The 13,850-nt window shown below is 36.8% G+C and overlaps 1 protein-coding gene across 3 annotated transcripts in view; it reads left to right on the forward strand.

Moving 5' to 3' along the window:
* Positions 1–13,850, forward strand: part of HIBCH (3-hydroxyisobutyryl-CoA hydrolase) — a 35,583-nt gene that overhangs the window by 15,247 nt on the left and 6,486 nt on the right. For 2 of the 3 annotated variants that reach the window (XM_059853434.1, XM_059853436.1), the window contains exons 7-12: positions 1,302–1,380; positions 5,551–5,696; positions 6,368–6,454; positions 7,618–7,676; positions 8,362–8,443; positions 12,929–13,048. In XM_059853434.1, the coding sequence (XP_059709417.1) occupies positions 1,302–1,380; positions 5,551–5,696; positions 6,368–6,454; positions 7,618–7,676; positions 8,362–8,443; positions 12,929–13,048 (573 nt within the window). The remainder of the gene's footprint in view (positions 1–1,301; positions 1,381–5,550; positions 5,697–6,367; positions 6,455–7,617; positions 7,677–8,361; positions 8,444–12,928; positions 13,049–13,850) is intronic. The other variant, XM_059853435.1, reaches the window with a different exon arrangement.

Genomic DNA, 13,850 nt, shown 5'->3' on the forward strand with positions numbered 1-13,850 from the left:
TTATGATGGGAAGTATGAAATACTGTGAAGCTGTTTGTGAGGACTAATAGCCTTATTTGGGTAAAGTACCCTTTTTCTAGTATTTGAACAATTTAAAATGTTGTTTAAAATCTATTATATATCCTCATCAGACACTGGCTTATTTTGGCCAATGATTTTTAAGATACCTTAGTTTTAACATGAAACATGGATGGCTGGAAAGACTTGGTAAAGGGAAAATTAACACTGAGGAAGGGAAGTAAACTGAAATGGTGGAAAGGATGAAAGGGAGAATATTTGTGTGAAATAACAATTTGTGAATTATTCAGCAGAGGTCTTGTCTCCAGGCAGGATCAAACACACACTTCTATTGACAAGTATAATGTAGGTAACCTTTGAGAAATGAGACCTCAGTATGTATGTTGTGGTTGTGCCCTATAATCTAGGCATTCTTGGATTACATTGAATATTTTTGTTTTATTTGTCAGTTTGCTTCTTGAAGATTTACCTAAATTCAATTTATTTTGTACCAAGTGAATTCTTTTTTAACTAGGACTTATTGCTGCTCACTACCTAAATCCAAAAATAGGGCATAGACAACACCAGAAACTCTTCTGCTTTTGAGGGAAGGATTTCATCGTGACAGGCTGCTAGAGAACTGTGCTAGATACTTAGAAATGGGAATACTATTACTGACTAGGTGAACACAAGTGCCTAGGATAAATAACTTAGTTCCTAACCATGTATTTTGAATTTGAATCAATAGTGCTGAAGGCTTTTTCTCCTTGAAGTATTTCTGTGTTTATAATGTAGGTAATTATCACATTAGAAGAATAGTTAATTATTAATCCTTTTGAAAGTATTAGGATGGCAACTTTGTGAAATTTATGTATTTTTCAAAAGTATTGGGGTTTTTTTTTTTGGTGGTGATTTGAAGTACGTGCAAAAATTATATATGGAGTAACATTAGCAAAAGAATGTAAACTCCCTTAGTAGTCCAGTGGAGATAACAGAGTCACTCATGGCTTTTTGAACTTATTCTCTGTATGACTCACCCATCTTTCAAAGCATAGAAAAAGCTATTTCAGCCAAATGATGAAGATAATAGAATGTTTATTAGTGTTTGAACCATAAAAGCTCTTCTAATATTTTGTTGAGCTGCACATGGTAAGTCTAGTATTATTTAAATTATAAAGCAAAACAAGAGGTATGTTACATAGAATTATTATTTTAATGGTTATTTTCATGATTAATCATTACCATCATTGTGGTTATGATTATTTTTATCAGTAATTTCATAACTGTGTTCTTTGCCTGTGTAGGGAGTTGGTGTCTCAGTCCATGGACATTTTCGAGTTGCTACAGAAAAGACTGTTTTTGCCATGCCAGAAACAGCAATAGGTGAGTGCTTTAAGAAATTATCAAATGTTAATGTGTTTAGGGTTTCACTGTTTGTGTAATCAGGGTGAAATGTCTTTGACTGAATGCTTTGGTAGTAGGGAAACTATTTTAAAAGGGAATTGGAGATGACCATATATGGAAGGTATTTTCTGTTAAATTATCAGAAACTTCTGTGTGTTCTGGGAGTTGATCATCGAGCCTCTTGACTGTGTAGACTGACACAAAGGATGTCAGGATGAAAATATTTTTAAAAAGAACTAAGTTTTGCTACAGATTGGGGAAGATAAAGTCTGAAGCTCCCAGTGCAGGTACACCAGCTCTACCTTGGGAGTTCTGTAGGAGTCAAATTGGGTGTACCACAAGCTGCTCTGCAATGTTAATGAGGCAGATTTTGGAATTCCAGCTTTTCTTGTAGATTATTAATGTAGACCCATTACAACTGTGCACAGATTGTGCCTAGGCAAGATCACAGTGTCTTCAGTGCCACCTTTTTTTGTTTTAAACAGCAACATGTACCTTATGTTTTCTAATGTTTGATCCAGTTTCTTTGTCAATTCTGAGGGGTACAAAAAAGAAATGTATCCCAGAGCTACATAAAGATACAGGTATGGCTCAAGAAAAATGAGTCAGATTAAAGGAAACTCTCCTGATGCAACTGTCAAGCACAATAAAGCATAATAAACCACCCAAATACAAGCAAGCTCGTTACCATTTTAATTCCTGAGAGAAATAGTAGAGCAATTCCTGCTAGCTGATAAATGTAATTTTTCTGAACAAGTAAAGTTGGGATGAAAACCAAAAACTATTTCTGCCCTCCAAGTATTGTTTTTTTGCTGAAGAAAAGCTTAGTAAACTAAACTTAAGCTTTAATACAACATGAGTTTTCTAAGCTCTGAAGTTAATAATCAGTTGTTGTATATGAAAACTATTTGAAGTTAACAATTTGTATTTGTCTTTTTTTAACTAAATGGAGGTTATTCTAATAATAAAAGCACCTTCACTTTCTTCTTCAAAGGGAAAGAAATGAGTAGTTTTATATTAACAAGAACAATGTACTTTACACAGATTTATTGTGTTGACAAGGACTTATTTAAACAAAAATAGACAGTGAAGATGTGAAGGAAAAGCTTAGGACTTGTTTAGGAAAGAAAGTAATTAAACCCCTTTTAGGATCACTTAGAAGTAAAACCACTGAAATGTGTTCGGATTTAAAGGCTTAGCTGTTTTGATCTCTGTGGTGTGTGTTTAAAATGTCTGGCTCTCTAGATACTGTATTAATTATTTTTTTCATGTGCTCACTTATTTCAGTAGGCATGACACCTTTGCTGTGAAATGAAAACAAAGCATTCATTCAGCTGCTCTGTTTTCTCACAATTATTCTGCATTTGTACAGCACTATAAATAAAAGGATATAGATAAATATGCCACTTAGCAACTAGAAAGAAAAGGCTGTTCTAGACTGTAGGAGTTTGACATAGATAAGATGAAGCACTGGGAAGCAGCACAGAAGTAGGAAGGTGTGGAAAAACCACTGGTGGGGAGAATAAAAGATCAATGTATAAGGTATGGGCTTTGAGGTGATGTGACACTAATAATGGATGATTTCTTGCACATCCCTGCTAAGTTTTTAGCTTTCTAGAAGTCAATACTAATAAATTCCCAACCCTCTCTGCCAGACAAGATAAGAGTGTAGCAGCACTGCCTTTCTTCTGCCTGGCAAATGCAGAGTTGCACCTTTGGGAGAGCACAGAGCAGAGCATGTTGCACCTGTGTGAGAGCACAGACTGCAAGTCAGCACTACAGGCATAGGCTCATGGCCTGGGCAGCCCAGCAGTAACACAGCTCTTCTCTAACTTCACCAGTTGAGAATTGAAATTGAGAAATGATTGCTAAATGCTAACAAAAAACCAAAAATCAGGTATGGAATACATTAGGAGAACCCCAGCAGCAAAGCGAAACATATGGGAAGTGTTACTGAGAGAAGGGCAATATGTAGAACACGGACAACAGGAGTAAAATTATAAGAGAAAAAGGAAGACTGGAAAATTGAAAAGGATACAGTGGAAGCTGTAGCAGACTATGCAACCAAATAAGTTTAAGGTGGATTAGGTAGACCGTCAATAATCCTGTTTGTAAATTCCTTAATTAAAGAAACCTTCATTCAATTTAGGTTTATTTGTCTCTAAGGCTACTTAAGCTAATCAACCTCACAGTTTATTTAGAACTGATTTCCTGTGTATGGCCAAGTGGAAGGACACTATGGATCCCAACAGAAAGATGTTTTTCCTCTGGAAATGTGTTGGAGTGTGGGGAGAGCAGTAGTCCAGCATCAATATTATTTTAAGTGTAGCAAAAAGAAAAAGTATCCTTGCTGTTGTTGTTCTGGTGGATTGAGAGAATAGTGTAATTGCCTTTTTGCTTTAGAGGGCATTTTTAAGATAGGTTTTACCTTTAAGTGAGGTTGGGTTTGGTTTTTTTATTGCAGTAGAAGGATATCCAAGGGGAGACAGATGAATAGAAACATAAAACTAAATAGAAGTCTTGGCATCACTGTTGTGATAGCTCAAGCTGAGAAGGTAGAATGTAGAATAGACTATTTGAAAATGTGAGTACAGATGAAAAAAGGTAAGTGATGAATTGGAGTTAATACAGCTTAGGGCTTTTAAAGGCTATCAGCAAGGCATTCAGCATTTCAGAAGAGCTGCATGTCTCAGTAGCCTGAGAGCTGAGGGATAAATCAATTAATGACAGCACACACATCAGTGGGAAGAGAATACTACAGCTGTAACTGATAGGAAGTGACTCCTAAACCCAACCTTTTGATGTAGTAGAAGCAGCAGAACAAAAAGAGGACCAGGAGGGAACCAGAGGAGAAGTTGAGTTGGGTTAGATATTAAGATTATTAAGAGGGAAACACTGAGGAGAAGCTGTCTGAAAGAAACCTCCCCTTACTACATCCAAGAGGGAGGACTATTCAGGGAGCACTAATTTCTCATGTCTCAAAATACTTGGAATAGAGTCTTTCTGTAATACACACATTGACTGTTGTGAACAAAAGTAATTACATGTGAGTGAAAAATTACCATCTTCTATCAGAACCCAAATTAAACTCCTTAGGTACATCTGAATTTTTCCAGTTAATATCTCTTCTTTGGCAACTGCCTTACAAGTTTTTTATTGCTCATTTGTATTCTTTTTCATTTGTTTTCATGATTAATTTGATTCATTCTCTGAAAGTGAAAAAACAATACACCACACCTTTCATTTCTTTAGAAGACTTCAGTTTCATGAATGCACCACTGGCATGATTTCAAGGTAGTAACTGGACCCTGCTTCTATGCATTCAGATTCCTGAAACCAAGACTAAATAATGAAATCAATAGCTAAACTAAAGTTTTCTCAAGTGTAGGTACGTTTAAAAAGATGTCTAAAGTTATTTTTTGGCAATCAATTTATATAATAGAAGGTAGATACTTTCCAATACAACTTTTGAAAGTATTTGAAATTCCAGTCACAGCTTTTAATTCTTAAAAAAAATTACCCTGATCTGTAGATTTTAAAAACTATAGAGTTACTATACTTCAGAGTTTAATATTATTTTTTAATTTTAGCTTAGTCACAATCCTGTCAAAGAGCCAAGTACTGTCAGCATGTTGTGCCTCCACCTTCAGGAAGACCCTATCAATATTGTTGATCTGTTATTAAATTCTTAGCCCCAAAATTTGTTCAAACTAAGCTGTGCAAGAGGCACTTCATCAGTGTTTAATATTTTGATCATAATAAAAGATTTCATTGAAAAAGCAGCATCCAGTTTGAGCTTGCACAAATGATTTCACAATTCTTTGGGTCACTTCTGTTTCCTTGCTCAGAATACACTTGATTTTTCAAGCACCTAAAATTGTCTCAAGTTGTTGGCAAATAGAATAAATTTTCTCCTTTGGTATATGTTTGTAAAGTATGTGCCAGTGGAAAAGATGAAGTTTGGAAAGTGTTCAAGAGTTTGCTTTTAGGAAGGGTTTTGATGCCAGAAATGTCAAGCCAAGTCAAGGAGAAATTTGGGCAAGGTTGCTGTGCCTATGTAAGGAAGATGAGGCAAAAAAAAAATTGCTGCTAGTGGTGATTAGTAGAAGATCTCCTCCCTTCACTTGTGTTTTGTGTTGTTGATTGCAGGCCTTTTCCCTGATGTAGGTGGAGGGTATTTCCTGCCAAGGCTCTCAGGAAAGATTGGCTATTACCTTGCGCTGACGGGCTGCAGGCTGAAAGGAAGAGATGTGCTGAGAGTTGGCATCGCTACACATTTTGTAGAATCTGAAAAGGTAAGGTGCCAGCAGTGCTGGCCAGGGCACTGCCCACAGCCACACTGGGAGCTCTGGGGTTTTAGCACCCCAGTACCCTGTTACCAGCACCCATGTCTGCAGAGGTGCACTTACATTAGCTGCCCGTGCCCTGCAAGCAGGCATGGTGAGACACTCTCAAGCTGTCCTTCTAACACTTGCCAGCTGGTGACAGCTTTGCTTGAAGGAAGGAGCAAATGGTGCTGTTTTTACAATTCCACTGTTGGAAGGGCATGATCCACTCAGCAGAATGAAGTGGCTTAAAAAATTGTGCCATTTAAACAGCAGTGTATGAAACTAGAGATTTGTACAGCTGCAAAGTTTGCAGTGATGGTAACACTCCATTAAAATGTTCTTTCCTCTCAGGCTGGTGCAGCCTGGCTTTACCTGCTGCAGCTCTAGCACTGCTTTAGGGGGCTGCTTGGGAAGCAGTTTTTTGCTGGTCACTGCAGACATAATTAAATTGGGGCAGTCCAGCACTGACACATGAACTCTGTTCCTTGTGTTGTTTGCTTTGTACTTCTTTAAGGTCTGTCAGAAAGTTGGGGAGAATGAGGGAGTGTTGATGTATGTATATCCTACTATTACCATAGTAATAACCCAAGTAGTATGTTTTGTTTTACTTATTTATAATTAAATCTTATTTTTAACAGCTACCTGCCTTGGAGAAAGACCTGATAGCGCTGAAATCTCCTTCAAAAGAAAAAATTGCAGATTTATTGAACTCTTACCATGTGAAGGTAATCTGAAATTATTGAAATCAAGCAAAATCGTAAAATATATGTAGACATTATTTTTTTATCCATGTTACTGATTATCTTTTTCTATGTTTGAAAATAATGACCTTCAAACTCATTGCACTCTCTCCATAATACTTGTGTTAGCCCCATGTAACAATGGGCATGAAAAGAAAAGGTTTTGCCTTTACAATCAGTGGCTATTTTAACTCTTTTGATGTGCATTGCAGTTCTCTTTCAAAAGAAAACCTCTAGAGTCAAACCAGTATTCAGTGTTGCTCAGTCAATTACTCTGCTGTTGTTCAGCTTTAAAATGAGCTGTGTCTACTCTTGTTATTTCTGTTTTGTAATTACTAAGTTCATAAATAAGATTAATTGGAAAAATAAATGGGATAAGCTAATTTACATCACAGTACTGATTATTTTGACAAAACAGAATGCTGTGAAATAGGAGTGATTATATGTTGCAGTACCCTGCTTTACAAGACTACACTGAATGGAAAAGGAAACTTTATTTTTAGTTATCAGAGCTGAAATGCCAGGGAACCTTCTCAGCTTCAGCTGCTGTTCCTGAAACATCTGCTTATGTCCCAAACCCGTTAATGCCAGAAGATGTGAAACATTTGACAGCCTTCCCACAGAAGGCAAATGGATCTATCACACACTTTTTATGTCTAAATAAAACTTTATAAAATGATATAGAAAAGGGAAGGAAGAGAAATGCCTTTTTTTCCCCTTGGTCATTAAAAAAGCCTAAATATAAACCTGTATATTTTTAAAGATGATGAAAGGTTGTTTTTAAGAATAATCTCTGATTCTTGAGTAGATTTGTTTGCACTGACATTCTTAGTGTATTGCACGGAAGTGTTTTGATAAGTAATCAGAATTACTTGTGTACAAGATAACCACCCAGACAAACGTGCATACAGAGTAGCTCAGAGCAAGCACTGCAGTATGAGGCAACATCTCTAACAGTCACAGGATAGTGCCAAGTTCATATATACACACTGCAAACTTTTAATTCCTTAAAAATTGCTCTCTTATGAACTTTAGGTGTTCATTTATGATACAGTATTTCTGGAACACAAGTCAGTGAAATTTTTTGCTACTGATACACTTTCCAGTCTAAAATAGCAAAGTAAAATACTTATTTGCTTTTTAAATAGTGCACAATTGATCAAGAAAAGGAGTTTGCACTTGATGAACATAAGGAGAAGATTAACAGGTATTCAGTAATCTTTTAAAAAATTTTATTCTTGTGTGTAGAAAACATGAAGTTCAATCTAATAACAGTATTTCACAGATCAGGTGAGAGAAATTACCTCCAAGTTTAAGTAACCTTTTGTCTTTAGGGAGCTTTATCCTGAAGCTCATTAAATATTTCACTCATCAGTACATTAAATGCTTGGACAGAGTAACCTGATTCATAGCCTATGGCACATTTAAATGAACATTTTCTGTAGATATTGGATGGGAATTTGTGAGAGCAACTATTCCATTGAACAGGAAGTGCAACCTGACACATTTACAATACTCATTGGGTAAAGGCCAAGGATAGCTTGGAACTTGAGGAAAGGAGAAATAAGTGAGAGTGATAAGAAAGAGCTAAATCTCTGCAAGAAGGATGGCAGTAGCTACATTTAGAGATAAAAGATGCTGACAGCAAACCAGTAGTATGGAGCTGATAGCTAAAGATTTACTATGTTATAAAAATACAGCTAAGACTGATGGTAGTAATTGAAGTTTTTAGATAAATACCAGAGTTTGTTAGTAAGGTTTATTGAAACACTAGAGATTTGTAAAGGAAAAGGAGATGCCCAAATTACTTGAAACTGAACAACATGGAAGGCATTGCTAAGAAAAGCCACAGAGACTGAAGCAGCTTGTTAACTGATTTTTTTTTCTTCTAGCCTTTTTTCAGCAAATAGTATGGAAGAAATTGTTAAAAAGTTAAAGCAAGATGGTTCTCCTTTTGCCATGAAGCAGCTAGAGGTAAAGTCTCCTGTGTCATTTTTGTTAGAGATTTCAAGTATGCTTCTATGGTTTCTTATCATGGGGCAGACTTTAGTTACCTATAGGGCTTTGGGCTGAGACCCTCAGGTTCTCACACACAGTCCTGAGGGGTTCTCAGTAGTTCTACTCTGAGAAGGGTATTCCTCTAAAATCACACAATTTTAGATGGTGAGCACCATCATGTGGGGCAGAAAATTGTAATTCAGTAAAAAACCCAAACTCCCCTTTCCTTTCCCCTCCCCACAGTCATGGGGTTGTTGGGAACAAGTGTTCCCTTCTCATTATATTGCCAAGGCTTGGAATAAAACAGTGCCAGAACAGTGTTGTTGTTTTTTCTTCCATTCCAGGTATCTCATTTGGGTAAACAGCAAAAAAATCTATAATCACAAAGTATTTTTTGATCTTTCTAATGCATTTCTGAGTGTTGGATGTAGTCACTTCTCAAGAAACATGCAGCAATGCTACACACATAATTCATACTTCAGCCTCAAAAGCAAGAAGCAACTTACATTCATTTATAAATAATGTGTGTATTTTCTTTTTTTCCTTTGAAGTATCTTCGTTCAGGTGCCTTGTAAAAGTTTTGTATGGAGCTAGTGAAATATTCCAACTGGATAGAACTGAAGTGTTTCTCCACCAAAAGGGTCGTTTTAACTTTAGTTACAGCTCACAGAAGAAATCCTCCTTTCATAGTAAAATAAAACATCCATCCTCTCTGACTTTGATATGAGCAGAAGGAATTTTATAAGGTAGTATTCACATTAGCCACCCTGTCACTTTTAAAAAAAAAATTAATTCAGAATGTAACACATTGTCACTGGAACTATCAAACAGTTTTTGAGAAAGGAAGTTCTAAGACTATTTTTTGTGCCAACCAGTACATCTAGTACACTGCTAGAAGTTTAGCATATGTCTATAAAAGCAAAATTGAATACAAGGGAAAGCTGATTTCTTCCCCTACTATTCCAAGTTTCATTGGATAAAGAAGTCAAATAAGTTGGTGCCAGAATAAAAATGTTATCTGTTCATATTATATTGATTAGGTTCAGTGGATGTTGAAAACAACAAAGAATTATTTGTTCTTTTTCCTTATTATGATAGTACATTTCTTTAACAGTTTTTATTCAGAACTTAAAACTAAGTTATCTATTGATGACTAAATTAGGTCATCTACTTCAAAGTTATGATTTTGTGTAACTGATTTTTTTAAATTCCTGAACAACAACAAAAAAGGGCTATTTTAATACTTCTTCAGTTCTCTTGTGTCTTTAATAGGACTTTATAACAACTTTTTTCTTTCGTGTGATTCATAAATGAATATCCTTGGAGTTGACCAGAGTTTCAGAACAATTGTCTGCTCTGTTCAAGAAATAATACTCTGTTAGTATGACTTGCTTCAGTCCATACAGAAATTCGTGGGAAAAACCCCATGAAACAAATCCCACATTTTCTAGCAGATGCAAGACTTTAGTGTGAACAAATACTTAAATTTCAGAGGAGTTTCTGACAGCACACATGCTGTGCTAAGCAGTAGGATTAGGCAAGGTTGTGAAACCAAGGTTTCACTTTAGAGTCCAGGTACAGGAACAGCAGCAGATCCACCTGATAAATATCATAGCAGCTGGTTTAGTAACAGCAATGTCTATGCATATTATCCTGTTTTGTGCCTGTATTTATTATATGTATAAGCGAGTTTATGGAATAAGCCCTAACTGAAATTTTAATGCAAATATCCTAATTTGGAGGTACCCCTTGGTACATCCACCTTGGATCAACAAGGTTAATAAAATGGAACTCCTAGTTCCACAATAATCCAAGTATGCTGTGAACCATGCTATCCCATGTAGCCTGGTCTCTTTGACCTACAATACTCCTGCTTTTTACTTTCAAGACATGCTTACTTGGCAGGCTCTCATGTACCTGATACTGAAATATTACATGAAGAAGAATATAAAGTTGTTAAAATTCTACTTGAGAATGGCTTCATGATTTACACCACACTTTGAATCCAGCTACAAACAGGTAGAAAGCCAGAGAACTAACACTTTGAACTCAGTAGTTTTCAAACCTTTAACTTTGTAGTGCTTCTTTGTTTTGAGGATTTACGTGAGCCAGAAAGCTTTAATCTGAGGGGCAGGTGTGCCATTTCTAGTGGGATGAAGTAAATGCAAGGTCTAAACCTGAAAAGCATCAGATACTTGACTTGGTTTTCACATAAGTAAGTGATGGATGTCTTCATCTATTGCAAGGGGGGTGATGCACTGGACCTCTGGGAGGTTTTGGGGTTTTTAAGTGAAAGAAAGTCACTACTCCTACTTTTATGCTTGTGAGGGAATCTGCTGTGTCAGTGCCACTTAATTCAGTCACCTTCTGTTATCATTTTATTGGTGTTCAGTCTACTGCAAATTCAGCTTAGAGCTTTTGGGATCATTGTGTCAAAATCAAGATAGTTTGAAAGATACTGGAATAGATGTCAAATACTTCTATTAAGACTTCTTTGCATCTTAGTACTCCCCATTCCAGCCTATCCTGTCTCTTTTCCAGGCTTGTTCCCTAGCACCAATCCCCTCCTCTTTGTACAGAGAATGTATTTATAGCTACACTGGTGACTCATTTTTCTGCAATTACACCTACCCATTTTCCTGCCGTGTTCCTCTTCCTCCAGCTTGATTTATGTCAGTACCTCCTCCACCTTCAGCCTCATTGATATGCCAAGATAACCAGTCTAGTGCATCTAGCAGCTGCCTTAAGTGCTGTTTTCAGATCTTCCCCATGCCAGTGCTTGCTTTGACAAGAACTTGCCATGGCCATTTCCCCCCTGGAGCCATCTGGCTGTACCATGCATAGCATTTAACCTGGTCTGAGCAAAGGCTTCCTAATCTAAATGACAGAATGTGGAATTAAAGCAGGAAAGGTCAGCTGAAAGATAAGGCCAGCAAGAGCATCTTAAAGGAAATAAGGGGTCCAGTTAAAAGCTGCCACCCATCTGGGACCTACAGAGTGATGTAGTTAAAGGCACAGCAGATTTCTTTATCTTCTGAAAGGCAGCTCATTGTTGAAGAGCTTGACCAGAACTGGGGAACTGTTGGCACTTGGAGCCAGTGTTGGCTCGTTCTTTGCCAGCTCCTCTCTCGAGCACAGTGATTAGATGTGAGTTACAGAATGACAGAGCCAGTGCTTTGAAGGCACAATTCCACACACTCCTGCTTGTGTAGCAATCATATGTTTTCCAGCTTAACTAGGCAAAATGGGTCACTGCTGTATCAGCTGGTGTCTGGAGGGATGAAGGGTAAGTGGGAGCTAGAAAATAGTGTTGCTGATGATGACTGGAAACCTGCCATTTCAGGCTGTGGTAAGGAGCCTAATGTCTGCAATGAAAATAATGTAAAGAGGCAAAGCATACCATCTGCTGCTTTTTAATAGTGATAAAAACATTCTAATTATCAGGAAATGTCTGTTGTATTGTACCATGAATGATACATATCTTTTATTTGGGTTTACAGAGAAGGGAGGATTGTGTTTAGAGTAAGAAAACAGTGATAAGCAACAATAAGATGTAGCTCCTTTTCCCCACAACCCCATGAAGCTTTAAAGCTCAGTTCTTCTTTTTAACTAGGATTTTTGTCTTTCTCCCCATTTTCCCCTACTGTTTACTGGCATGCAGTTCACCAAAGGATACTCCTGAGAGCCAGATTTACAGCATTTGTTTGTGTGCTTTACAAGAATCCTGTCTGTGGTACAATATTTATAGCCTGTGCTTCTGTTAAAAAAAGGCAAGACCTCCAAGCTTCCTATCAGCAGAGTAATTTAGGGCTAGACTACTTCAGTGTCTATCAATCCTATACAAGAGACCTGGATAAATATGTTTGGTTTATTCTAATATTTTCTTCCACAGATTTCTTCTTTGCATATCGTTTGGTCTTTGCCAATGATTGTGAAGCAATGACTTGAAGTTTGTTGCCAATCTCTCTATTACTACCTCATTACTCTGTTGTACCAAATAAAACTTACATGCTAAGCAATACTAATATCACCTACAAGATCAGTAAATCTAAGAGTAATTCACACTGAAAATATATATATGTATGATATTAAAAAACAAAGTATAATTGCTTGTAACAGTTGCCTTCACTTATCAAAAGATTCTCCTTGAAAATGTCTTTCAAACTACAGTAATTTTTCTGGCTAGTAGTAATTTTATCTCAAATGATGGGGCCTTAGGAGTTCTAGGTTTTCCACAAATGATGGCACACATCCCAAAGATCTTGCTGATCAAAGCTTATGCAGGAAAGTTCATTTAATGTGACAGCTTGGTGGGAGGAAGCAGGAGGAATAGGTGTCACAGGGGGAGCTCAGGGAGAGGAGAGCCATAATTTACTTCACAAAGTTTGAAATGCACAAAAGACAGACTTGCAGAAGTGTTCAAATTGAAGAAAATAAAAATAATGTTAATGTCCTCCCCAGACTCTTAATAAGATGTCACCTACATCTTTAAAGCTGACTCTCAGACAGCTCAGAGAAGGAGCTTCCATGAGCTTACAGGAGGTACTCCGGATGGAATATAGACTGAGCCAAGCGTGCATGGTAAGCAACAGCTGAGCCCCTTGTCCCTTTCCAGCCACAGGGGGGAACAGTTTACCGGAGACTAAAAACTTTATGTAGATTTCATCAAGAGTTTGTATTTTATAGGTTTTCATTTTCAGTATCATCTTTGTGTGTTGGCTGTCACTTTTTTCTCGTTTCATGGTATTGTATGGTATGCAAAGGACACTACATTAATGATGGTCAGGTGGGAATGTAGAAGGCTTCAATTAAAAAAATATGAAAACATTATTATATAGATAGCTTCATATTTGGATTGTAGTTTTAAAACTGGTGTTCTTGAACTGGTTTTCTATTCAAATTACTTAGCCCTGAGTGCCTTATTTCCCAGCAGCAGGGTGCAAATAGTTGTTTATCACTGCCTTTCAAGAGTGTTGTCTATGAAAAATTTATCACAGCAAGAGATTTTAGTGCTATTTGTACTAAGTGCTGAGTACTTGGATAGCATATGAGAAAGTGATCCTTGCAGTGGAACAGAGCTGCTAACTGAATTACCTGAACAAATGCCTTATGGGGTTTGCCATGGCATCCTCATTATTAGTTTTGTCACACTTTAAAATAAGGGTTTTATGTGTCCAATCAAATTATTTGTGATAGCCCAAGTAAATACCTAAAGAAGTGAAAATCGTCTAATTCTGATGTTCTAATGCCTGACTAAAACTAAGATTGTGGCTCCGTTACTTCATTAAGCATGCTTAGGGATTTAAGTGTTACATTACCCTTTGTAAAAAAGAATTGGATGTTTACAGGATTCCATTTAACTGCAAAGTGTTCCAAGTATGCA

The sequence above is a fragment of the Haemorhous mexicanus genome, chromosome 8 (genome assembly GCF_027477595.1).
Source record: "Haemorhous mexicanus isolate bHaeMex1 chromosome 8, bHaeMex1.pri, whole genome shotgun sequence".
NCBI lineage: Eukaryota > Metazoa > Chordata > Aves > Passeriformes > Fringillidae > Haemorhous > Haemorhous mexicanus.